This window comes from Falco cherrug, chromosome 3 (assembly GCF_023634085.1).
Source record: "Falco cherrug isolate bFalChe1 chromosome 3, bFalChe1.pri, whole genome shotgun sequence".
In the NCBI taxonomy this organism is placed as follows: Eukaryota; Metazoa; Chordata; class Aves; order Falconiformes; family Falconidae; genus Falco; species Falco cherrug.
This window is the reverse complement of record NC_073699.1, coordinates 43408652-43436373: the sequence shown is the minus strand read 5'-3', so window position 1 is coordinate 43436373 and position 27722 is coordinate 43408652. Positions and strand designations below refer to the sequence as shown.

Sequence of the window (27722 nt, the reverse complement as noted above, 5' to 3'; positions counted from 1 at the left end):
CAAACTATTAGTTTTCAACAGAATGAAAACCACTGAATCCAAAAAGGAATTTTTAAGGAAACACCTTTCTGTGTGCCCTTCAATAGACACCTAAATGGGGGAGAGCTATTCTTTCGCATATTCAGGCTTTAGCACAGATGGATTGTTTAAGATTCCCATAGAAGCAAAAGAAAAACAAGACAGTGGTTCCAGGAATTTTAAATAGCACTGTTTCTGATGGGCTGGGTGCCACCAGATCTGCAGCCAGGCACACCAGCGAAGGAGCCCTTCCCCTGGTGCCGTGCAGAGGAGTGTGAAATGGCCAGGGACCTTCCTTTCTTCGTTAAAACTCTGGTACAGACTTGAGTGGTTTTCCAAACAGTCAGTCCTGTCAGCGGTGGAGATGTGATGTTCCTACTCTCAGCTCAAGAGGAGAGAGTTGTAGATGAGCATCCCAACTTTCATTAGCCGGTCTGCATCAAAATTGCTCTCTGAAGAGCAGCCCATTTTTCAGGCATGTTTGCTATGACGTCTCTGTTGAGATATTCTCCTGAAGTTTGCACTTACTATCTGCAGTGTTGGTGGGTATGTGTTTGACAGGTAGTGGACTACATCCACTGCCTCCCTAAACAGCCTTCAGCATGACAGCCATTTCAGATTATTTCTACTTCAGCTTCTCAGAAAAGAGACTTTGTTTCTTAGGAAAGAAACCTTATTACAATAATCGTAACAACTTCAATAGAAAAAATTTAAAATGTATAAGAAAGGGTGATTTTTTTGGTCTAAAATTAGTCTTTTAAAAATCTGTTCCTGGAAATGGCTAATACAGAGAAGAAGCAGTCCAAAAATCCTGGTGGCAGCTGCTATGGGCCTGTAGGCTCCCTGGTGCTGTCCTGACTTCCCAGGAGAAGCCTCAGACACCTCTTTGGCCATTCTGGGCAATGGTATAGGACCTTATTCATAACCCACGAGGTAACGGAGTTTTTCTGGGATGCAGTCTGCATTGGGATTTGAGGGTGTAACACCTTACAGCCTCTGCCCTAAGTGTTCACAACAGCAAACCCCAGCCTCTTAACTCTGTACGGTGCAACATGCCGAAGGGCTGGGCCCATGATCTGAGCTTGTAGGTGGTGTGTCAACAGTAGTAGCAGATAACCCACAGAAATACGCTGCAGCAGCCCCGGGAGGAGAGCTGCTTGTGTTGCGCCAGTGAAATGGTGTCAAGGGCTTTTAGGGAACTGGCCGAGCGAGCTGAACTTGCGTGTGCTTACAGCAGGCTTAGGAGAGATGCTGAACACATGCTGCCTGCTATCAGCAGCCCTGTGGTTGCCAAGAATTGCAGCTACACCATTACGTAAACCATCACACAGTACACATTGTGCCGACAGACATCTTGTTTGTGTGTGAATGGATCTGCGTAGGTATGTGGGGAAGTTCACACATTTTAACAGGTTCATGGTTTAAATTTAGTACCAAAAGTTAGGCTCTTTTATAGCCTGAAGTCGTCACTGACAGACAGTATTCCCTTCTTTTTTGAAATGGAGGAAGAGAAATGAAGGTGCATGCAGCACGATATAGCAAATTTATCCTGTTAGAGAAAGCTCCAGTATATTTTGTCTTTTTAACAGAGTCTGTGCTAACAAGGCCAAAGAGCAGCTCTGGTTCTCCTACCACACTAGCAGGCATTTCACCCATTTAACCCTTAGAAAACTGGCTGGGTTAGGGGAAAATAACAATACTTTTTTCCAAACCATACCAAGCTCTGGGCGTGTGATAATTTAATTCAGAGTAAAGCAATTAGTCTGTATAAAGAACTTAAAGTGTACCAAGTTGATTTTTTTAAAAGTAGCTATTTCTAGCTCATTAAGCACAGAACCCTTTACACTCAGCTTTTTGACTGCACTCCTTCACTTCAGCCCAATTAAGCCAGACTTTCTCAATCTAGAAAGAAAGTAGAATGAAACAAGGCCAATGAAACAGCAAGTATAGAAGTCATTTCTGCTCAGCTTTTCAGGCTGCTGTATGGTCTTTTTTTCTGTTATGGCATGCTGAAAACAATAAGCCACCTGAAAACTCTGGCTGTGATTCATTATTTTCAAGAAAATTGAAAATTCTGTTATAAAATGAAACTTCCTCAGACTTTTTTGTGTGTATGTATCTTCAGACTTAACTTGATATTCTGCTCAGAATCGGTAAAAAGAAAAAGGGTTCATTATTTGGTTAAAAAAAGGGACAGCCCTCCCAGCACAGAGCCATCCTGGTATAATAGCCGGGCGCGTTGTAGTCAGTACGAAAGACTAAAACACCTGCTCGCAGTTGTAGCACAATATTTATTTCGCAAACCATTACCTATTATTTGAGATAAAGCATATGCTCCTATAGGCCTGAGGGTAGATTAAAATATTTCATTGTTATGCTTATGCTGCCGCCTGTCTTCTTCAATAACGCCAAGCAGTGCTACAGTGGCTGGACTCCTCTTAAGAGCAGGCAGGAAGGATGGATGAAATATATTACTCCATGTCTTTATGGCAATGGATGGATTTTTTTTGTTGCAGGCAAAGTGTACTTTCTGCATGGCTGGGGACAGTGGCAGATTTTTTAAATTAACATTTGATTCTGTATTTATGAGTGCATTCCCTGATGTCTAAACCCAAGGTCAAGCCCTGCCGTGCTTGACCCAGTCTCTCAGGAGAGGGCTTGAAAGGATCTGCAAATGGAGAGAGCTGAGACTTTCTGCTTGACTGCTCAAGCCTGACAGGCATCATGGGCTAAACATTTACCTCTTCTAAATGTCTTTGCCCTAAACATCATTTGCTAAGGAGAACCACGTGTTAGCCCACGGCTCTGGAGTGACTTTATCCCAAACTGCAGATATTAACAGAAGAGCTTGGTAAGGCAGGCTTTTTTGACACCACATGCAGCCTAAGGCTGTGGATTTCCAACATCCAGTGCGTGCCGCTTAGGGAGACAGGCGTGTTGAGCCAAGGACTGTGAAAACCACTTTGGAGTTGTTCACCTTCCTCCACGACAGAGCCGCCAATGGCATCAGCGCTCCTGACTTCAGGGTGCTGATGGGACTTGAAAGTGCATCGATGCAGTCAGCCAGAAGGCAGCTCTCTCCACACCCAGCTCCTTCCACACACGGAAGGAGGCAGCAATGACAGCTATTTGGACCTTAATTTTTTATCCTGAATAAGAATCGGGCATACATTAAGCACATCAAATGGCCTGTGTTTTCTGTGGACAGATTTTCAACTCAGAAAAGGTATTTTGTATGGTGAGCATTTAAAAATGTTTTTAAAGAAGTATAGCTAATGTCACAGGGTTTATATTTTAAAAGGCTCTGTAATTTAGTTGAATTTCTGTTCTCTTGGCCTGTTTTCTACACAGAGGGATAGTTATATCTCTATGCATCTGAGATACTATTCTAGTGGTTTACCATCAGTTAAGAACTGCATGAAAATAGTAATATTGGGCTTTTAGGCACAGAAGTAAAAAACCATGAAGTCATTTATGTGTGAGACTGAGGTTTTTTAACAATGAATGTGACAGCTATATAACAGTGGGCTATGGAAACGATACAGTAGATTTGCACAGCCAAAGGAAAGATCAAGGTGCTTACATAAATACTTAACTACTCTACCAATGCTACTGAGTATCTTATTCTTTGAGTGGTACATTAAATCAAATGTAAACATAAAAAAGGGAAGGGATTGTTTTACATTAATAAACTAGGATAGTTGAGTAGAAACTTATTTTTGGTAGGAAATGTAATGCTTTCTTTGCAGCCTTAAGAATGCGATGCAGTCTTTTCAATAAACAGTTATTTTGTGCAGTTCTCGAGCAGGCAGTGCAGTCTGCATGTTGCAGTTTGTTATAGACCAATGGACTTGCACTGGGTGCTTCGAACTAAATGCATGTTGGCACGTAATGTCATCTGAACTCCTTCTATTCAAAATCCAGAAATTTCAAAAAAGAATTGCAGCTTTCCATAGGACTTACGTGTTATACGAGTGACCAAATACACCGGCCTTTTTGAAGCAGCTTCTGAAAAACACACAGGGACCTACACCCATCAGCTGTGTTTTCTTTAAGGCATGCAAGCAAACTCAATATCTTTTTTAACCTATAAAGGCCAATTTTTAAATCAATTTATGAATGATGATTCAAGGTAATTTGGGATAATTATTTTGTTGTTGGGAAGGGTGACTTGAAGAGGCCTGTTTCCTTCACATTAAGTAATCTGGGTGTTTTGTTTATAAAAAATAAAAGCTATCAAAAACCATAACGGATGTTCACAAAAGCTTGTCTGAGCACTTTTTCCAAGTTAGAAAAGTGGTTATAATTATTCTATCAATAATCAATGGAAGTGCAACTCCTGGAATTCACATAATCATTATGTATGTGACTTTGACTGCTTGGTTAATAACCAGTGTTTTGCTGTTCACATACTTTTTATTGTGTTGAATGATAAACTATAACTATGATCATAAAATAAATTCACTTTTCTCAAAACCAGTTATTGATTCAGTTGTCCTGTAGCAATAAAGACTGCTGAAGAGGAGTAGAAAGGGAAAAGAAGCAAGCAATTATGGAGATAAAAAAGGGCTGTTCAGGGAGGTAACATTTGTAAGTTGCAAAGGCTGTCATTCCATATCCAAATAGCTGTTTTTCAGTAGTTCTTTCCTTAGGGTAAACTACCCTATTTAGAATCACTCTTGCTGATAAACTGTCTTACGAATTCTTAATTCAGGAAATAGGGATTGTTCTTTTCTTGTGACTGTCTCTCTGATCAGCTTTAGTGACCCTGAAATTAAAGGGCTCAGACACTATTTACACTTGCGTTCAGCTATGGGGCACTGAATTACCCTGCACAGGTCTTCAAAACTCAGCTCAGAGTTTACAGTTGCACATAATACACAGTATTCAGGCCGAGTCAATCCAGATACCAGGATGTAGCTTTATTGATGGGCTGATTTTGCTATCAAGTACTTCTAAATGTAAAAGACAAATTAAAAATACTTGCAATTACTCCTGTCCAAGGTGGTCAACTAGATCTACGATGTTAGATCCTTTTGTTACATAAAAGAGGGTTGGGTTTGGGTTTTTTTTTCCTTTCTTGCTCCAAGAGTTCAATTACTTTTCAGTACCAGTGGGGATGTGATGGTATGATGATAAAGCTGAAATGTTTTCATATGACAAACTGTTGGGACTATGGGCAGGAATCATAACCATCACATCTGAATCTGTTTTCTCCTGGCCCATACTTGGAAATGTTTGTACTGCGGCAATCCAGAGGTAAACTTGCCTCATGCTGATCAGGCATCTCTTACGCCTTCTGTCCTTCACCTTCTGTCTCTTATGTCCTTGTAGTAGTTCAGTCTTGTCACCTAAATCCAGAATAACAATTGGTGCTAATACTGAATTTACACCACTATCAAGGCCAAGGGCAAGAATCTGTGCATAGCAGAAGACAGTTATTTCTGCCTTAAAAATATTTAATGATTAGGGTCATAAGCAATTGGAAATGACTACTGGATAGATATTTTGAGAGCCTCTGTCTCCTAGATTTTTATTAAGCCAGAATAGAAACATTACTCAAACAAGTGTGAACGAATCAAATCTGAACAAGCTTTCAGAAAGCTTGTTTGAAATAAATACTTTTTATTAACAAAATGTTAAAAAAAGAGAATGCAATTCTGTCAGCTTTCCTCACTGATTGTCTTTTGCAGTCCTGAAAACAATGGAATTCTTAATTAAAGATGGTGCTTCCTAGTCTTATAAAGGTTGTCTGTTTGCTAAGTTCAATTACTTATTTAGAGAGGATGTAGGTTTTGTAAAATATTGCATCCTTGATGTTGTTAACATTTTACAGATGGGCAAAAGTGTTACATCCTTGAACTAAAGCTTTAACAATTACATGAAATATGAAGAATACTTCAAAAGCATTTAATGATTTTATTAACAAATATGTTTTATTTAATGTTATGGCATAAGATTAGATTCAAAATTAGTAAAGTAAAATATATGCTTTTGCAGATACAATAAGATAAAAAAATAGTATTTTAAAAGTACCAAACCCCCCTCAAAAAGTTGTTGTATTTTCTGTGTTTTCATTATTATTCTTTCAAACATGGTACTTACTCACTGTATTTTAGCTGTAAAGCTTCTGCTTTCACCTCCATCTCATTTAAGAATCTATTATTAATTCCTTTGAAACATGCAAAAATTATGACTTCCAAGAAGAACAGCCACATAGCCACAGAGCTACATAACTCACTGCAAGAATACTGATAAATAAAACATCCCTTAACATCAGGCTGTTACAGTTTAAGGCTAGATCCCTGGCTGGTGGAAATGGGCAGACACCAACTAGAGCAGAACCCAGATGCACCAAGTTGATTGCCAGCTTCCAAGTTCCAAGTCATGGCAAAATGCTTTGTCTCTCCATAAAGCACAGTAGTGTATGTCTCAATAATAATTCACTATAATTCTTACGCATCTCTAGGGAAGTTACATTTTCAAAGGCAATACGTTGATTGTGAGTCCACCCCAATATATACAATTGGAAATAAGTTTCTCTGAACAGTTAAAGGAAACCTTGGGTCAAATTCTTGCATTACATGAAAAAAAGTCACAAAAGTGCATATATAAGTATGTATACATGCAGAAGGAATCCACATTGCCACTTGTAGCACAGCCAGCTGCAACTATATGCTATTTACTGCTATAGACACAGGCCTGTGCTGCGTCACAGAGCACATATACATGAATGTAAACTTCATCCCTTTGTTCGAGAGATTAAGGGAAGAAACTTAGGGAAATCTTCCCGTTAGGGAAAGGAGTAAGGCCACAGACTGTCTGGAAGTGGAGTTTTATTTCAGGCACCTGTATGTGGACCTGGACCTGCTCCACTGAAGTTGCAGAATCAAAGCTTTATTGCAAAAAGGACAGACTATTTTACACCAAACTGGTAACTAAGCTAGTACATCAGCTTTATGGGCTTTTGTAGAGCAGGTATTAAATGATTTATTCCATTTCCCACAAGTAAATCTGGTAGAAGCAATACCGTATTTCCCATTAGCTTCTATAATTTTGAAGTGGCCAGGCTTAGAATGGCAACTGGACACACTGAAAGGCATCAGCGCTGGGAGCAAAACGCTCACTTCCAGCTCCTACAAATAGCTCTCAATGACATTTCTTCAGCAGATGAAGAGTTATATTTTTAACTGCAAGCATGGTCTCTGTGCAGGTTGGTTTGATCAGTGTCTCGGGAAGTAAAAATCCAAAATGGCCTGTGTCACGCAGCTCAAAGGCAAACGCGTAGGGGATGCCATTTTTGTAGGCCCAGTCCATAGAACTACCGGAACTCACATCTGAAAGAGGAAATTCAGAGAAAATTTTTAAAAATGTTAAATGCAGGTCATGCTGAAAGCACCAGAGCGTTCTTGTGGTATCTTGTCTCCAGAACTCCGTGAATATACTTGCAGCTCCAACTGTTGCTTGCCCTGACCCTGAACACCCTTCAGAGAAGGTCACGGGCACTCTCCACAATATGGATTAGACCCTTGATTTTCACAGGAAAAAAATTAATAACTGACTTTTCTGTGTAAAGCAAAACTTTAATAAAAGAGAACATTTAGAATAAAGCCTCAAACTGTTCTTGTCCGCAGGTGAGGGTAGTCTAAACCTTTGCTTCCACAAGGATCTCCCAGCTGGACTGGAGCTCTGCATGCTCCTAGGTTTAACTTTGTTTTTTTAGGCAATTCCTTTGCAGGGGGAATGGAGAAATCTAACAAAGTAATCTGAATTCTCCATTTCAAAGTGCTTTTACAATTCTTTTCATTTCTGTCTTGTTTTCTCACCATTTCCTTACAGCATGAAAGCATTTGCATAGGTGGTGTCTAATATTAACAAACCTTGCTGAGGAAGTGTACTTCTTATCTCCATATGTTGATTACCCAAGACATTCATATTTATATAAAGATCCATCTCCCATGTGGCCTGCTGTCTTCTGCGCAATTCTGGCATTAATTCATGCTGCTCTTCCTTTGACATAGTGACTGACTGCACTGTAATGAGCACAAGATGGTGGCCGTGCTGTGAGGTGGAGGCCCACAATGAAGTGGAGCTCCAGCCAAAACACAGTAACAGCAGAGGAGATGCAGGAAGTTACTTACGAAAAAACCTGCTATTTACTGAAGTTTCTCACTTTTTCAATGTCTGTTATCATTACTGAGAGCATTCAGGCCTCATAGTTTCAGTAAAAAAAAAAAAAAAAAAAAGTGTGTTGCTGAAACCCCTTGAACTTCTTTTTCTCTTACCTGTCTTCGTGGAGTTTGCCTGACAAATGTTGTTACATATTTAGAAGGCATATTTTAAAGATATTTTGTTATAGGGAAAAATGCATTTGAAATCTCTCTCTGAAAAAATGGAAGTTGTCCAAATAAAGATACTGTTGTCATCATTTATCATCACCTAGACACAGAGACATTTGAAACCCAGCTTTTAAAGGCATGACCCTAACTTTTAGAATGAGCTCTGTGAATAGCTGTATCTATCACAATAGCACAGGAGAGGCAAAGTAATGGTGAAAAATGAAACCTACTTTGAATTATTTCCTCCCAAATATTTTATAACTTAGTACTGCATTTACAGTATCTGATAAATATATGGTTTTTAAAATCTTGTTTTTACTTTTTTTTTAAAATCTGGGTTTATATGTTCTGGGCATGTTATTTTCTGGCTTTCTTGTCTCCAATGCGTTGGATTTTAATCTCTTTTATTGCATCAACTGAGTTAATCTTAGCGCAATCAACAGACTGAATCTGTTACTAAACTTCATCTTCCGCCTTCCTCACCATCCACAACTGGAACAAAGTTCACTTTAAACAGTGTTTGCTTCCTTTATTATAATAATGGTAATCTTCTTACTATAGGTAGGTCAAAGTCACAAACCTGTGCCAGAGGAAAACTTACACAAAGTGCTAGATGCAGGACCATATCTGTATCTTACACCATGGGCTGACTGAAGAGCATTAACAGCATTATAGGCTGCTGATTCCTGTGGGGGGTAGAAAAACAAACACATAAATTACACTCTGAATTAAATACTGTAATGGGATTGGAACCTGAGCTATGGATCATTGAGTTCTGGTGTGATGCTGTGTTCTGTGAGTCTGTGGCAGCTAATTTAAAATTACTGTAAAGGATAAATGCATTATTTATTTTTATTGACAGCAGTTCCCTAATTCCCTGAAAAACTTGGTTCAGTATTTTCATGGCATAAAGCAGCTCACTGCACTGTGAATGATCAGCCATTACGCATTTGTAATTACAGGTATATATACCAATTTAGTGACACAACAAATTCAGGCAACATGTGAGACCATGAGATGAAATAATCTCTTTTTTCTATGCTGTTTAAAAGCCATGCATGCATTTTCTGCCAGTACCTGTGGATGCATTTCCCAGTCCACTAAACCACATCTCTGCTAGATTTGTGAAGGAGAAATGATCTCTTGCTGACACTTGACAGTGGTGCAGTGAGCAGACTGGGAAGAAAGAAAGAGGCAGATTCCACTCCTGAATCTCTGATGAGCAAGTGAATGCTCACTGCTGGTCTAACTTTCTCTGGGGCCAGATGATGTAGGCTTGGATAATTCTTTCCACTATTACAGAAATGTGACTTCAGTACCCTACGGGGAAAATCAGCACCTACATTTCAACATCCATGTGGATACAGTCTGTTTAGGAGGTTCATGGTATCCTGTGAAACTAGGTGCTGAAGGCCTGGCCCATGGCAAATCCTGAGGGTCACACATGGATAGTACATGCAAACTCAGAAAAGGGACGCATGCATTCAGAAGAAAAAGGAGTATCATGATCCCAAAGGAAAGGATCCATGGAGAATGTACAGCGAAGGCCAGGAATATCTAGGAAAAAAGAGCCATCTCCCTGCAGAGAGTGGGAAATGAACATCTGGAGCTAGAAACTGCTGGACTTTGAACCACTGGGTAAAGCTGCAATGGTTGTTTTAGTTGTTTTATTTCTGTGAACTGAAGAGCTGTAGCTTTCAGTTTATGCAGCTCTTCATGAACTCACTCCTTACCTTGAGTAAAGAAGCCAGAGAAAACCACTTTAAAATGTCGTTTCAGAAAAAAACATACAAATGTTCATTTTCACTTACTGGTCAGCAAGTAGGGCTTTGGAGAGTTTATTTTGCACTGAGAACTGCTCTTAGCACATGGAAGAGCACACTTCTACTCCATTGTAAAAATCCACTAGGCACAACTAGATTTTTTTTTTTTTTTTTCCCCAGCACAGGGACGACAGTGCTGGAGACTGACATTTTCAGCCTGCCCCTTCTCTTCCTCTTGCCACCTCCATGAGTGCGTGGAGGTAGGGACTGCCGAAGTCAGTGCTGCTGGGAACTTCTGCTGGGTTGGGATGTGGTCACTGGCAAGAAACCTCTGACTCACCCTGACACCAAAGATGAGGTGGGAGGAGGTCTGAGAAAGGGGAAAGTGCTGTCACTTGGGACTCTTACTCCTTTTACAGATGCCTCAACTTCTGTGAATCATGACACACAAGACCAATGAAGGGATTGGAGGTGTCAGACCACATGAGGTTGGCAGGGTGGCAGTGCATGGCCCTAGCAGTGGTGGTGGGGCCTCACAGGGCTCCAGGGAGTGGGGAGAGCTCCAGCTGCAGCCTGGGGCTTTTGTCTGGTGCCTGCATCGAAGCCCCAGGTACCAGGCTCAGTTGCTCAACAGAAATTTGGCGAGCAGCTGCGCTTACCGTCCCAGGGCCATGGTGCGGAGCTGGGGTGGCCTGACAACAGGCCTGATGCCAAGGGAGTGGGAGGCAGGGCTTGGCTGAGGGAGTTGAGATGGGCAGACAGCAATGTCCTGGTAAAGCGCCATGGAAAGGAGAACATAGTCATGAAGGAGAACACTCCCTGTGCATGAGCTACACCTTGTAGAACAATGAGACAACAGAAGCAAGCTCTGTTGAAATCTTTCTGAGGAAGTAGCTTGGCAATGCCCATTTAAAACCAGCACAATAGTACTGGGTTCTGTGCAGAGGCAGCAACCATCTGGAGGCCAAACTGGAGTGACCCAAGTCCACGTCCACATCCACCATGTAGGCAGGCATCCGTGGGCACTGTGAGCTCAATGCTGTTAGCCTTGAGGGGTGCCGCTTGCTTCCACTGTTGGAGTTATATGCCCAAAGAAGGGGACAGTTCTCAACTGCATCGTACCGTGCAGGCTGGATCCTGACTAAATCCAGGCAACCAGCCTTTGAACACCCTCAAGGAGAAAGCTTCACATAAAATTACATGATTTTTACCAAGACATACACAAACTCAGTCATGCCATGTAAGTTCATTGCGAACAGTAAGGCAAACAACTGTACAGGAAGAAAAGGGATCAAAAGTAGCTGAAATTTAAAACTCTCGAGATGGGTGAATGTTTCTGCTTGTTTTTCAATCTCAAAGTGCACTTTCATTTTAAGTATCTTAAAAGAACAGATTTCAGGAGAGTGTTAATAAGAAAGGTGTGCCTAAATTAGAACAGAATATGCATGTTGTGATCAGTACGCAGCTCTCCAGTTTCAAAGCAACTCTGAATAATTGAACACTTTAATCGAGCTGGTAACTGACAGCTCACTAGAATGATACGACCCAGACAGAAACATCCTTTCTTCTGCTCAGGATTAATTGTGGCCCCCTCTTAGCACCAAATGTTTGTTTGCTGTGCATGTGGAATCCTGCAGTTGTCCACTGTATGCAGTCTGTGTAGACCAACAAAGCTTGTTCCATCAGCAGCAGGAAACAGAGATCTGCCACTTTCCAGCTCACTGTAATTTCCAAGAGAACTGGAGAATCTGAAACTTCAGCCTAAGTCACCATTTTAGACCCTTCAAATATTAAAGACTATTCATTTAGGAGCCACCAGGTGATGGCACATTTGGCTGTAGAGAAGTGATAAAACACACAAATAAATAAGCATCAGTATTCCATTCATCTTCACTATGATCCCCATAACAAGCTTTCTAAGTAACAGGAAATTACTTCAGTTTCTTACTCCAACCTCCCTGTTCTTTTTTTGACCTACTGCAATAAAAACAAGGAAAGAGTCCAAATACTGGCACAATATTTAGAACTGGGATTTGGCTTCCATTTTTCCAGGGCTGTTGTCTAAAAAAGTGTGTTTCTTTGTCCTGTTAGGTCTGTGCTCCACTCCCTCTAACGAAAAGCCTGATCGAAGGTCTCACACCTACTACACATCAAAAACTGGGTTCCTTTGGTCTAAAATCTGTGGATGGAAAGATAGCGTGTGCTGAGGGGCAGTTACTCCCTGTCTCAGAATGGAAATAGCCCTTGAGCAACAAGAACAACATGTACTGAAGATTTACTGGTATGTGTGAAATATCTCAGTTAAAGACTCCTTTTCCTTACAATGAATTTCCTGAAACAGTGTTTGCTATTATTGCGTTACATTACTCTGGGTATTTTCATCAGATACCCAGTAATCAACTACTTGCAGAGGAGATGCTGGTTCTTCCTAACACCTTGTCTTTACCTTCTGCTGTGTTGTCTGTTCTTACAAAAATATTCTTGCACCTGCTGATCTTCAAAGGAATGAAATCCTGTGGTTTTAAACTCCCAGTTTATGTTTTTTGGTGAGTAAAAGCCACCATTTCACTTGGGAAGCTCCTTTCTCTTTGCCATTCTCTAAAAGAGGGTGGAGAAGGTAGCATAAAGAGATTCATGGATTTGTTCACAGTCACTGCAAGGCTAGGTGGTCACTCCCCACAAGTTTCATATTTTTAGCTCCTCTGGCTGCTTAGTTAACTTCTGATTTGCTCTATTCCCAGTTATGACATCAGACAGGAGAATTTTTAGTAGCTGCTGAAATTAAGTGTCTTAATAGAAATAAACTCTCACAAAGCGACTTTGGTTTGTGGAGTGCTGGCTGCTCAGACTCCTGAGAGGGCAGCTAAAAGAAACATCAGTGAAGCTCCAGGGGCTGACAACATCATTTATTCTGCACAGGATAAATCTAAGGTGCCGTTAAGCCCCTTTGGAATAAACTAGCTTAAACTAGTAAGTTAAAAGTCACTGCAACTTTCAGGACCAGAATGGGAGGTATGGGAGATAAGTGGACAATGTAATTTTACTGGGGATGGAGGGTGAAAGAAAGCGGCTTGCAACTGGTTGGTGCAATGTGTGTCTGTGAGCAGGAGCAAACAGAAAGTAAAGCTTAGCCATGTTTCCCTAAGATAATAAGCCATAGGGAGGGGTTTATGTACAGGAGGCTGGCTATAAACAGACAGACTGCAAGCAAAGGCAACAGTTCTGCATTTGGATGAGCGTGGAATATGTGAAATGCAAATACCTGTAAATCAGTAGGCTTGCATCAAAAAACCATATTCTTATTAATTTATTCCTCTAATAAAGCCCCTGCTGTTAATTAACTGCTTGTCTTAAAGGGTTAAAAACACTATGTCTGAGCAGGATAATACATAAAGCAATCAAATTTTTACTTTTGGTGAAATCTATGAGATTTCACCTCCAACTGATAAACATAAACCATTTCAATTTTATTTTGCTCATCACATTGAAGATGATCTTCGTGATCCTAGTGTTTTAAGTTCTGAGCATGAAGGGACAGAATTTCAGCTAGATGCCCAAGGACTTAACTACATAATTTCCATTACAGTTAATTAAATAAAATGCTAATAACTATAATTAAACCCCAGGGATTTATCCTATAAAGTAATTTAAAGGGACTGATGGATGGAAGGCACCGTACCATTTTAATCAAATCACTGCTGACTCACTAAGTGAAGGTTATATAACCAGAAATAATGCAAATCCAGAATAAATACTGCTGAATATTAAATCTGTGCTAAGTATCGAAGAAACAAGTTTCCTCTCAAAACAAAACATAACAGAAAATATTATATAGAGAAACATATTCTCCCAAGTCTTAATGTACTTACCACACAGCTGAAGTTTGGAATAGTTGCATATTTGTAAGAGTAAGGGTACAGCAGCATCTGTGCATATGCGTGGAAGGACAAATAGGCTTTTATTTGTTTCCGATGTTTGCGGAGAAAATGAGCAACAGCCTTTACTTCAGGCTCAGACTCAGGGAAGGGACCACAGTAGGTGTCATCACATGGGTGAAATGAAGCACCTTCGTCTAGAGATTGAAAGAGAAAGCTGACGGTGAACAATCACACAGAATTTCCAGGGGTCAACCTCTGGCTCAGCCTGTGGGGGCCCATGTGTAAAAGTGCTACAAGCAATGAACAAGCTTGCTTGTGACTGATGGCCACGAGCCAGTGGGACCTCAGTACAGCTATTCGCTTGTTCATCTAGTAGACACACCAAGTTGCCAGTTGGCTAACTACATGCAGTTCTCCCCAGAGGACGTATTTTTAACCCAACAGAAAAAGGAAAGCCTGACTTCACGGTATTTTCTTCCCTGGCTTTCCATATGAGCAGCACATTTTATGATAGCATTCCAGTATTACAACTATTGAAGGGTCTCAGTTGGTCTATTTGAAATCAGAGAGCTACACCTCTTTCACTAGTCACTGCTGAGACAAATCTAGCCTTTAAGAGCATTTTAACATACTAGCTACTACAGTGGTGGTTACAATAACCTCAACAGGCATTATTTTAGAGACTGGTTTAAAACATAAGAATAGTTCCTGACTACTGCCTATTTTTACTCTTGCAAATCTTATGGGAAAAAAATGACAAGACACATGGGATGATTGCTCAGTTAGCTAAAATAGAAATCATCTCAGTTTGCACAGGGCTTAATTTTCCTTCAGGTTTGGGGTAGTGGTTCAGTTGTGACGATATCTTTCACTACGTCAGCCTGCTCAGGTGGCAGTAAGCTGCAAAGTGTAGCCTGCCTGTAATAGCCCATGAGTTACTGAAAGATGAAACTCAGAAAAGATGATGTGGTAGTGCCTCCTTTATCATTTAGCAATTCTGGATCTAAGCCACTGTCTCATTTACAGTGTAGGGCCTAGGCCTAAAAGAACAATATTTATGCAAATCCACGCCACTTTTTTATCCACTGTGATTTCAAAATGCCTCATGTTTTATGCTGACCCGCAAAATAATAATAGGGTTTTTTGTAACATTCCCTGGTGTCAGCAGGGACTTACAAATGCAGTGTTTTATTAGCTTTCCTTTGTATAATAAGTACTGCCAACTTCAAATAATAAGAAGACAGCAACATGTGAGAAGCCATAACATGAACTAAAACAGGGTTAGTCAATCAACCCAATGTCAAAAAAATTAAAAAGTGAAACAATTTCATGCTGCAGCTTCATTTGTAATATGAAAATTAAGGCTACCATTCAGTGGCCACAGGTGATTTCAAAATGTGTTAGTGCTTAGATTGCAGCGGATATGGGAGGGTTATACAGAGGGCAGATGGTCTCCTCCCTGCAGAACAGATGGCCACCAAGTCATCCAAATCCCAAGAGCACTCTGCCTCCATGTCTTGTCAGATAATATAGCTAAAGAAGAGCTATTTAACATAGCCTCTGGAGCCTTTGCTTTTTTTTAATGGATACTTCATGTCACGTAACAGCATTGTATAATGAATCATGAAAATGGACGTCACTGTTAATAAACAACAGAATCCTACAAGCTAATGGTAGAATGACCAAATAGTAAAATATGACTCAGTTTAGTGACTTTCAGTGAAGAAAAACCTCTCTAAACTGTCCAGCCTACTATCGTGAGCCATTTGCAATCCCAGCTGTAATTAATGCTTCTCCTTAAGTGAAGCTGGCTGGTAGTAAAAAGAGAGGGTCTCTGTGGTGGCCTTCGATAATGTCAGGATATCCTCAATTTTCATTCTGGAAGTTCTGTCAAAGTAATACAAGAAGCAAAAAACCCAATACAGTACGTATCAACTCCTGTTGAATTTCTGAGTTAGTCAGAAGAAAATGGGATTGCATAAAATGTTGCCATGCTGCCCTATTTTTGTACCTGATAGCATAATGGGGGAGGACAGATATCCTCCAGCATACATCATGAGATCAAATGTACAAAGGAAATGTGTGCAGAGACTGATAAAACCAATGCTTTGGTACAGAAGCAAGACTGGGAGGATGGATGAGCTGGAGCATGATTCTCAAAATTCCTTGCAGCCGCTTCTGCCGGTATGAGGTACTGTCCTCAGTAAGCGATGGAGTACACTGGAAATGGGGATCCACTGGAAAAACTCCCACTGCTGCTCTCCTGGGGGCTTCAGATGCCACCCCTTTAAGTAGATTTGCCCTATGACATAATTTAGTTCTAAGTACCTCAGTATTGCTTTTAAAGTTGCTATTTATTTTGTGGACATAAAATCATTCTGCTAGTTATTGCACATGTATATATATTGCAAGGATCATTTCTATGCAGAGATCTTGCTGTCAGTATTTGCCTCGGTCTGTGAGCAATTTCTGTGTGCTATTTTGAATACAGGGTGCTGCAAAGTGAAGTCTACGACAATCAGGGATATGGCCCTTTTCTCGGTCCCTAGGGAATACAGAAGCAACATCATAAAGCTTACATCAAAGTCCTACACTAGAAGGGAACAGGAAAGCAGAAGGAATACTGCTCACTGCTGGTAGCATTCAGTGGCTTTGCTGGGGTCAGATTCTGCCACAACACACCTGCCTGGAAGCCCCACAGTGAAGTTCAAGCCTGTCTGCAAACTCTAAGTGCAACTGAACTGGATTAAAAGGTTTTTACAAGCATATGCAGTATTAAATGTTAAATACACCATGATTATCCAAGCCTCAAAGTGTGATACGATCCAGATTCTTCTCTGCCTCATTTAGCGTCAGACTAATGAGAACATGGGGTGCTGGGTGAGGATCTTCTGAGCACCAGTCAGCCTAGTTCATGAAAGAGCTCTTTATTCTCTGGCAAAAGAGAATCAGGCAGAGTTTGGGGTCCAGTGAGGGAAGCAGAGCATGTGCTTGGTGGGATGATGAGCAACCTTGAAGGAATTTTTATTGTTTAAACTTGGGGTAAGGATCTGCCTTTCATGTCTGGTGCAGGGGAGAAAGGCAGCAAGTAGTGGATCACAACACACAATGCATGTGTGTATTGTAGTTTCACACAGCCTAGAAAAAATGTTTTTTACTGAAAACTAAGCTAACATTTTCAGGACTGAGTAAGAAGTGTGCTTTCATACACTGACTAGGGAGCAGGAACAGGGAGGAGCAAAGTGATGTGAATCCAAGAAAGTTTAGTTAGGACTAGAAAGAAAATGCGCTGTGTGAGTATTAATGTTGCACTGGTAAGATACCTCTAATATGGCTCTGAGGACTTGGTAAGAGAACATTCCTTCCAGCTACACCAGTGCCTACCTTCTGAACCGTAAACTTACGTTCCCAAAATGCCTGCGGTTGTGACTTGCGCGTTTAAGTAAAAGATGGTAACAGTGATGCAGGACTTTAGTTCTTTTTTTACATTATTTTTGCAGCATAAAATTGCCTTAAAGATAGTGATAGCAGCCCTGGGACTGTCTTCGGTAGCGGAGGGGTTCTCAGCTAACACAGGCTTTCTGTAACTGCTTGTGGGTCAGTCCTCTGCTTACTGCAAGTAGAATTAGGAAAAATTGGAAGCATATTTCACAGGTCCATACTGTATTGAATCTACACTTTTGTTCACTCTCACCTCATTTCTAATCTCCCAAGGCAGATTATTCACACTCACTTTTATCCTTACAGTTCTCAAAAATCTACTTAATTGTTGCAAGCTAGACTGTACAGTGCTTACGCCTATGCAAGTAATCAGGAGTACTGTGGAAACATCTAGAGGCTTCCAGTAGAAGGATGGGCTGAAGGGAGGGCTGTTCTGGTAGCAATATGCAAACACAGTTTATGACTTTACGAGTTTTTAATATAAATAAGGAAGGTGGATGAATGCTGGAGGAGAAAACAGCTGCACAGAGAGGTGAAGGAAGCTGCTCAAGATGGGAAAGCAGGTCAGCAGAACAAGGTATATATTGCCATATTTCACAACAAAGTGCTAGTACTTTCTGCTGCACCAGAACTTGTATGGTTGCTTACTCATGTGTGAGTCGCCCTGTCCTGCTGTAAGATTTAATAAAATGTCATTTCTTCTTCAGTGGACCAATTCCAAATCGTTTGCTAATATTTCACTGCTGCTGCATTCTCTATGCCAAAATGAGGTCAATTTTTAGGAAAATATTTACAGAACTGCTGGGAGTTTAATATTGGATCTCCATGCATATAGAAGCACCTTCTTTCTTTATTAGATCACTAATAATAATGGCCTTAAAATATTCTCAGACATTTCTCTGTGAGGCCAACAGAGCAAGCCTGACATTTCCAAAGCTAAAGCCATTTCAGAGAAATGACAAATTAAATAAAATGAAGTTTGAAACGTTTCCTAAAGCTGTAGTCAGGTAATGTGACAGGCCAGGCACAATACTGTGCTTCAATTTACTTGACTGCAGAAACACAGAATAGCTGTATGTGCGTTTGTTTTTTTTTTACTTTTGCCACACTTGCCATGAAAACTTCTTATTTGTGATGAGATGTAGTTTTCCAAAGTTCAGAACTTTTATCTTTTAGAAACTAGGAGGAAGATTTGAGCCCTGGCTTGCGGCTTCACAATGGATGTGCCCTAACCTACTTACTCTGCTGGGTAATTAAAAACAGGGTAATCCGAACTGGTGACCAAAGTATCTCCAGACTTACCACACCATTTCACTTTCCAGTTGCGATTAGCATCAACACCATGACACCGAAACCTTGCGTTCTTTGATCTTGTTTTTCTCCAAAATCGATCCTAACATAAATTATAAAATAGTTAAATAGCAGTATTACTATATTTTGGAAAAATTCTATTTGGACACATAATAATCCACCATGATAAACATATTTTAACTGGAATAATTTACTTCCATTTTGCAAGCCACAAAGTGATAGACCAGATTATACAGAAAGTCATCTCTGAATGATGTAACAACCATTCGCTCTTTCCTGTCTGAACAATTTTTTGAGTAATACTACTGATACTACTTACATTTGTCCAGCTAAAATGATATCCATCCACGTTAAATACAGGCATGACATAGAAATACAGCTGAGTTAGCATCTTCCTCATGGCAGGATCAATCTGGTACATTTGAAGAGCCTAAAACAGAAAAGCCAAAGAAAGTAGTTTCCATAATAAAAATAATTTCCCGATTAAGTATTGTGACAGGGTGACAGCTACATGCCCTTTAGCAGCACAGAGACCTGATCTCACAGAACCACTGACATCCTTAGAGCTGTACTTGAAAGGCTGACATCTTCCTGCAGATGTGATTAAAGGCAGCACGTGAACACGTGAAAAAGGTGTTCAAAAGACCCTATTCTCTTGCTTCTCAGTTACTTTCAATAGCCAAGAAAATACAACTCATATTACAGAGAAGCAAATGCATACAAAATGTTTATTGACATAGGAACTGAAAGTCAGTAGAATAGAGTCTTAGTTTAGGAAGTAAGTTTAGCTCCTGCAAGACAGTGGAGTGCTGTTGTTTCCACCAGGTAATGATTTGGTCAGAGCATGTCTTAAAACATTTAAGGTTCACATTACACAAGCTTTTGCTGTATTCAAAGTAATTTACTATGTGCACAATCATCAATATATGCAGCTTATTCCTTTATAATTTAGAAAACCTTCTACTTGAGAACCTCAAGTATAAAGGTTAATAGAGGAAGTCTAGGTAGGGAAAGTATTTTTTTCCATTCTAAGTTTTAGGAAAATGCAGCAAACCAGAGGCTCCTCAGCAGTTCTGTTTGCTAGTACCAGAAATGCTCCTTTCCTAGTTTCAGGAAGCTTGGACTCCACATGCTGTAGCAAAAACTTTCCCTTGTCATAGCTGGGAATCAAATTTGCATCCTTCAAAGTTTACGTCTCGATTCTGTAAGGTGAGGAATCAAGTGCTTCACCTGGCAGGCGGACAGCACATCACAGTGATGCTGGGTTCGAGGGATGCCTGAGGCTGACTCCTCTCCTCCTGGTGCTGTGATTACAGCCTTCTGCTCTGCAGTTATTTCTGGCCCTTCAGATCCAAGAAGTAACATGTGTTTGGGGGCACAAAGGGAAATGTTTGCTGTAAGCTAAAAGCTTTTTGAATGACAAATGCCAGGCAACAGTGTAAAGTATGGGAATTTGATACTTCTGGGCTCCTAATCATGTAGCTCTTCAAAGCATTGAAGCTGCCATGGGAGCTGACGGACATTTTTTTGGAGTATCTCTATGAAATACCCATCCAATTGGACATGTATTGTCTGAAATTTACTCATGGAGGAGTCTGAACATCTTTTTGTTTACTGAGGACCTACACTTTTTCTGAGCTGTTCATTAACTATCTTTCTGTCATGCACTGCTTTCCTCTCACCCAGCCTTAATTTCCCTCCCAGCAGTGCTCTGCACATGCAGGTCCTTCAGCCTCACTTACAGATCCAAAGCAGCGCATGATCCCCCTGCAAAGCCACTGAGACACCCAGTGCGTGAAAAAGGTGTTCAAAAGACCCTATTCTCTTGCTTCTCAGTTACTTTCAATAGCCAAGAAAATACAACTCGTATTACAATTACACTGAGGTCCTCTTCTGTTTCAGCCAGGCAAGAGGGGAAGCTCAGCAATAGAGGGCAAAGAGGGCACGGCACAGAATGAAATCAGATTTTGGCAGCAGCTGGGACAGCATACAGCATGGCGTGGAGCACTGCAGGGTGGGATGAGATGCTGAAAGAGGGCAGGGTTATCACAGGAGAGAAGAGGACGACAGTGGGCTTTTGAAGGGAAGCTTGGTGGATGTACAGGCTGCCTGGGAGAAAGTCCTCGGCCAGTGCAGGCGTCACAGGTCCCCTGGCCCACATGCCAGAAATTCTTCAAAAATCCTTAGCTGGAATGGTACTGTATTTACGTTCAATTTACTTGTATTACGAAGCCACATAAAGGTTACAAATACATTTGGGTAAAATACTGGTATTCAGGGGATTCTAGCTATAGTAAAAAGTAATTTTGTCAAAACGGAAAGCAATGGTTACTCAAAAATAATGACCATGAAAACAAGGGCTCTGTTTCACTGGTGTTCCACATGCAGAAAACACATACTGAAGTAACTAGGGCTACTCAGTGCATTAAACTAGCCCTGCACCAAATCTTCACAGGATTAAGAGCCTATACAGTAAGTATGGATGTTAAATCTGTAACACTTTTCAAAGAGTGGAAACAGAACTGAAGTGTGCTCCAAAACTTGAGTCAAGGAAAATGAACCTTTCTATCGTGCTTATTTCAGGGAGAAGTAATTTGGCTGGGGAGGAAATAAGGTACCACACACCACTTACCTGACTTTTTGATGCTTTTCTGGTTTTAGGCAGTATTAACAAATTAAGCTCAGGTTGTGTCTCCATGTTGGGTATTTACATATCGGTGATAATGAGATCGGCATATTTGCTTGTATCTGTATTTATGTTAGCCATTCTTTTGCTGGCAGTTACATGTGTAATGTAACATGCATTCTGTTACACTGCAGTGTTATATACTGTATTATAAACTGCAGTGCTGTAAGATCAAACTCCTTAAAACACTTTTAAAATCATCTTCTTAAAATAACTACAGATAACTCATTTAAGGTAATACACTCCTTAAAAATTGCAAGAATGAGTTCTGAAAATTTTTCAGAACCTTTCTACATTTTCAAAAAGTGACACAATGAAAACATTTGAATTAAGACTTTTTAATGTTCGATATTTTTTAAACCCTGTGAAGAATATACTTTTCTTGTGAGGTAAAAGCACCACCATTTAAAAACCAAACCAAAACACAGACTGCAAAATGCAAAGCACCCTTTCATTTTTGATACTCTTTCATTTTTCATACTCTGTGTTATTTTAATGCCTGCTGTCATTGACAAAGTACTAGGACAGACTTCAGAAAGCATTATAGTCTCCAGTAATACTCTTAAAAATTTTTAGTCTTGAAGTTGGTTTAGAGCCAAATATATCAATCATTCAATTCTGTTCTTTAAAGCATATATGGCTTTTCTTAATAATTTGGTTACCGGTTTAGAGTAGCATTTCATTAAAAATGTGAAGGATGTGGTATGGCTTCTTCATAGAAAGCAAGAGTGTAGATGGTGTAACCTGGAGTGCGATCACATTTACTCTTTCTTGCTGAAAAGATTTTGTTCTTCATACTGTTTTTATCTGGTGATTTTCTTTGATATATGTCATCAGGCAACACAGACTGTATAATCTTACCTCCCTTAACTGGGAGGTCTTTGGCAATGTGCCCTGAAGTTACTAAGGTGTGTCCTTGCTGGAGTGAAGCCCACAACTTGTCTTTTGTGACATGACTCTCAAATCCTCCAAACAACTATCACGCGAACCATCCCCCCTGGCAGTGTTGAAAAATTTTCTCTTCACTACAACACAAGCAAGAGAAATATAAACCATTAGTGAATTAACTGCATTCTAGTCTGCCCAGAGCTCCCAGAATACAAAGTAACATGACTTTATACGGCTTGCTTCTGCTTCCCCATCATGCAATCAATAGCAGCTTTGCTGCTGAATGTGCAGAGCGCCAGACTGGCCCAATAAATGCTGAATAGTGTTATTAGTGAATGAACAGATGATACAGGAACCCTGCCAACACCATGCAAGCAATCTGCCCAGGGGACGGGGGAAAGGACCAATGATTAATAGGAGGGGGCTTGATCATCTGGATCAGTAGAGTGATGGCTGTTGATAAAGCTACACCAGCTTTGGCTGCCTGAGGATCTGGTCCACAGGAAATTTAATTTGAGGGATGAAGTGAACAAAAGAGCTATATTGTAAACTGCCAAGGCAATAAAAAGCAAGACTTTAAAATGGATTTAGGATGCAGTTGGGCTTTTTATAAAATAAGGGGATTGACTGAGAAGGACAAAGCAAGGAGACAGGGTTGAGAGAAACTCTGAAATTGCAGTGGAGCTTAATAATGATTTGCTGTCCCACAATTAATTGTTATTAAATGGAGGGTAACAATCAGCTTTTGCTGTTTCTGGTTTTGAATTAAACAATCACACTGAATTAAACAGTTACTGTTTTAGCACAGGGATTGACTCTGTTGCTGTTCTACCAGAAATCACATAAAATTGCCTCCAACAAAACTGCATGCCATTATTAAGATACCAGTGAAAACATCCCTTCTGCTGGTAACATACAATGTTTTACTATTGTCTGTACATCTTATACTTTAGCAGGGTGACACCATGATTTGCCATTCATGCCTTCATTGCCACTTACCAGTTTGGCAAATTAGTAGTTAGCTCTGTCTTTGTACTTGGAAGCAGTGTATCTTTTTTTATGTCCATTTCCCCTTTTACTGCTAGTGTCCTGTTTTGGCACTCAAATCACAAGCAGAGTGGTAAAGCCTGTTATTGAGACTAAGATACAGCTGAGTATCTAAAAACAAATGGCTTAAAACAAAGGGTCACATTTTCAAGGCTGAAGCTTGAATTGTGTGTGATTTATTAACACACATGTTTTAACACAGATGTTTTTTTAATATCTAGCAAAATCTTCCTCCCTCTTTGGGAGCATTTCCTACAGGAGGAGCCCAGAAACAACACCTGAGAAAGATGAGTGTGCTGCAACTGCTCTGCAACACTGAGAAGAAAGCCCACAAAAAATCTTACAGGAAGGACCTGCAGGATCCCAAAGGCTTGCTTATGCTGCTACTTAAGGATGCAAAAGGAGAAGATGCTGAAGCAGAGAAGAGGCAGAGAGATGATGGCATAGTTGATGTGTTAGCGAAGCAAACAGCAGTTCCAGGAAGCTTGCGCAAGGCTGGGACCGCCCAAGCAAGTGCAGGATCTTGTGGGGAAGAAGCTGTATAGTTAAGACAGATCGTAGTGGAAATAGGAGACGCAACGTTTTGGTTCCATTCTGAAAGGTAGTACATAAAAAAACACTTGTAGGTCCCAAATAACTCAAGGACAGCCCAGCAGGGAAGGGAAAGGCCTGAGTGATTCTGAAGCACTGTGAATGCTCTGAAAGGGGTTACACAAACTTCTCTGCTAGTATCGGTATGAAACTAATGCCCACCAACTTAGTGGAGACCCACAGAGATGTATACCTCTAAAAAGTTTAATTATTGAATTTTACATCCTAGTTATGTTGGTCCAGGGTAGTACATATTGAAGGCAACCCACCAGAACTCACTTGAATACATTGTTTAATTAAATTGTTGAGATACAGTCAGATAATTAAGATGCAAATTATTGCTTGTAATTCCATTTCTGGAACACCTAAATTGTCCAACACAGAGAATTTTCTTCCACAGTTCTTTCTCATATTCAGTAATGTTTCTTCATATCATTAGTTTTACTGAGGCCCTAATTACTCAGCATCATTATACAGGAGTGGACTGCTAAAATATAAAGCAGAATTTCTTCCCTAGGACAAGTAATATGTTGGAACAACAATGTGAATTCTCTTCATGCCTTGAGGAAGAACGTACTCAACAGCTTAAAAGCCTTCACAGGGTAGAATTTGAATGTCCTAGTCTTACAACTAGGAGTTTGCACTGGCAAGTGTCATTGAAGAATTCCTACTACAGGCACAACACAGCTGCAGGGTTACCTTTATTTTATCAAGATGTATCCACATTGTGAAAAATTAATAGCTGCAAGCAAAACGAAAGCAATTTTTGCCGTCTTAAGATCATGGGGAGGCAGGAGGATGCAGCTGAGTTGCTGTTGGTACTGCACAAGAGAATAATGCAGTACTTATTTCCTTTAGGAAAAGGAAAACTTCAAACCATTTTAACTGGTTTTTTTTTGCCATTGTGAAGATGCCAAAGGAAAGGAAAACACCTTCTCTAAATTGCCTTACTGTTCAGTAGAACCTGGGAAAATCCACCATGGACCAAAAGAGAAAGAAATACTGCACAGCATGAAAACGGTTTGCATCAGCAGCTTTTAAAACAATGCATCACATGCCTCGGTGTGGTGATACCACGGTACTGCACTCCATCTTTTCGGCACTGGGTTAGATTTTTCCATTAAAAAAAAAACGGCATCACAACCGAGGGCCCTGTCCAGGAAACTCCTGTTCGTAGTGTTCACTGCTGCTTTATCTTCCTTCCCCTCAGAAGCGGTGCACATTAGTAACCTCTGTTTTCAGTAGCAAGGATGCGCTGGAGAGATGCAGATACTCGAGTGAAGTGGGATAGAAGATGGCTGCCAAAATAACTGAACTACATCAGAACTGAACCAGCTGAGGAGCGGAGTGGGGGATGTTGAGCAGAAACAGAAACTACATGCACATAGGTGTGATTGCCACACAGAAATGTCAAATATCAGGAACAGCATTTGGAGGGTGAAAAAAAAATATCACGAGGATAAAAGAGATTCTGCATTTGTACCAGCACCTCTTGCTCTTGAAAGGCTGATGAATGAAGTACTGAGTGAAGAGGCTGGAAGAGGTGATCTCTCTTGTGGAGAAAAAACAAATAGTGTTTGAGGCAGAAGCTCCTGACAGAAAAGAATGAGGTAGCTAAAGATAAGTAAGGCTGAGTGTTTCAAATATAGATGCTGCAGGATGAAACAGATGGACTTTTCCTCCGGATAATGAATATATAGGGAGCACTCAGAGAAGTAAATTTTTTCTGAGGTGAGGCAGCTAAAAAGACAACTGGGGAGATTAGAGTCTGGCAAAAAATAAGAATTAATCTTCAGTGATTGTATTGCATTTACTGAAAGAGCTGCAGAGTGTTCCTGTAGAGATGTGTCACCAGGTGACTGGTCCTTCAGGGTGAAAAAAGCCCAGTCTTCACTGTGCCTTCATCACTGGCAGCTGTGAAGGAGGCTGCAGGGGGCCAAGATACATCCCTTAGACGCTTCTGGCCTTCCTAAAACAAGAAGGCTCTAAAAATTGATGAACAGGAGGAAAACCCAGATAGGAAGATTACATACAGCAGAATGATGTGATGGTTTAAAAAGCAACAAAAAAATTCAAGTCAAACCAACATTAGAGCTTTAGTTAAAGGGAACAGACCTTGGAAAAAAAGAATGTATCCAGCAACAGGGTGAAAGGAAAAAGCTACAAGTACAGTGTTTGTTTTGGCCTTGCATGCCTCTGAATCACTTTGGAATATTTCAAATTATTTCAAAAGCTCTTCAGGTTTCTGAGAGCCAGCCCTCAAAGATACGTTAAGAGCAGTGCTGTATCTGTCCCCAGGAGCAGCAGTGTATGTATGCCTTACAGGGAGAGGCACTCAGGTCCGTCCTTTCCTCCGCGGTTCAAAACTTCTGCTTGGAGAACTCTAAAAAATGGACATGGAAAGCCTATCATGGGGGGCAAAGTAACTACATTGTCTCAAAGAATAACTAAATACAGGTACAATGAGCAGCCTTTAATCTAATTTTAGTCAGAGATCCTGGATTGTGGGAATGTGGCATTTCAGCTATACCTGTTCAAAAGACTTAAGCCTGTGGACAACTGATAGGTCAAGCATATGATCTTTAAGAAACATTTGTGTGTTGCTTCACATAACTATCTTACAGCCCCCAAGATCTGAAGTGGGTGAAAAACTGGTACCTGATTTCATAATCAGACAGCATTTTGAGGCTCTGGTAGTTATGGATAGCAAGGGGAAATAAATTTTCTGACTCCTAAAGGATTACCATTTTTGATGAAGCTCAGCAAGACCCAGAAATGATCCAAAATGTGAAGCTGGTTTCCTGACAGTGTCTGTCGGCTTCAGCACTGGAATGAATGACTGAGTGCTGCTCCGACTGTTGATGCAGCATATTGCAGATGTTTTGTCCATCAGGACATGTACTAAGGAATTTTGCAGAATTAGTGCTACACTGACTTTCAGCAGATCTTAAAGTCAGAATATTTACAGTTTTATGGCCTTCTGACCATATGGCATGCACAACGCAGGAGAAGAGCCAACCCTTTTTAACACTGACGCTGTCTGGGTCTGCTGCTTGGCCCTGTGTCTGATCGCACTGTTGTCCTTATTCAGTTTTGTGTATGTGCTGTTATTTCAGGTATCCTGTCATTACAGTCAAGCACTTCATAAACATTCCTGTGGAAGAATCTGAGGTCTTGAACCCTGCAAAATTCCTGGTAAAGACTGGTCTCTGGGGCCTGGTCCACAAGCCTAATGGCTGGCTAATTGGCAGTATGCATCCCACAAGATGACTCATAAATCAGACTCAAGCTCAGAATACCAGGGGCAGGTGTTGACATTTTGTATCTTGGACAGTCTGTGTGTCTCTCTTAGCTCATTATTATGGAGTGAAAAGATGGGATTCAGGCGTGGTTTTGGCAGCAATCAATACCAATGTCAGCATTAAAAAAATAAAAAATAAAATTAAAAATATATAATCTGCCCTCAATCTTTAACTTCTTTGTCTGGGGCTACCTGTCTGCTCCCTGGGTGCACCATAAAACACAAACACATCACCTTGAATTATTTGGGAACTCATATAATTGGGATCATAGAACACCCACATTTCAGAATTTGGACTTCCAGCCATGCATCTCACAAATGAAAGTATACAGAGCATACTGATACTCTTTTCAGATTTGGGATTCTTCTGAGATGAGACAGCTATTATGGACCATCTTTAAGGGATGATACAGTGCTGTAGGATGAGCAGGGCTTCAGAGGTATGGATTTGGATTCCTC

The 27722-nt window shown here is 40.5% G+C and overlaps 1 protein-coding gene and 1 long non-coding RNA gene across 2 annotated transcripts in view; one reads left to right on the top strand and one right to left on the bottom strand.

The window, feature by feature from the left end:
- The first annotated feature begins 784 nt into the window (after positions 1–784).
- On the top strand, positions 785–18126 carry LOC129735572 (uncharacterized). The gene is made up of 3 exons (XR_008731325.1): positions 785–3256; positions 12212–12401; positions 16490–18126. It is a non-coding gene; the product is annotated as an uncharacterized LOC129735572 (long non-coding RNA).
- CPA6 (carboxypeptidase A6) overlaps positions 5507–27722 on the bottom strand; it is an 85417-nt gene continuing 63201 nt past the window's right edge. Inside the window, exons 7-11 of the mRNA XM_055704597.1 lie at positions 19070–19180; positions 18742–18832; positions 13990–14192; positions 8959–9043; positions 5507–7355 (exon numbers count right to left, since the gene is read on the bottom strand). Of these exons, the coding sequence (XP_055560572.1) occupies positions 7168–7355; positions 8959–9043; positions 13990–14192; positions 18742–18832; positions 19070–19180 (678 nt within the window). The 3' untranslated portion in view covers positions 5507–7167. The remainder of the gene's footprint in view (positions 7356–8958; positions 9044–13989; positions 14193–18741; positions 18833–19069; positions 19181–27722) is intronic.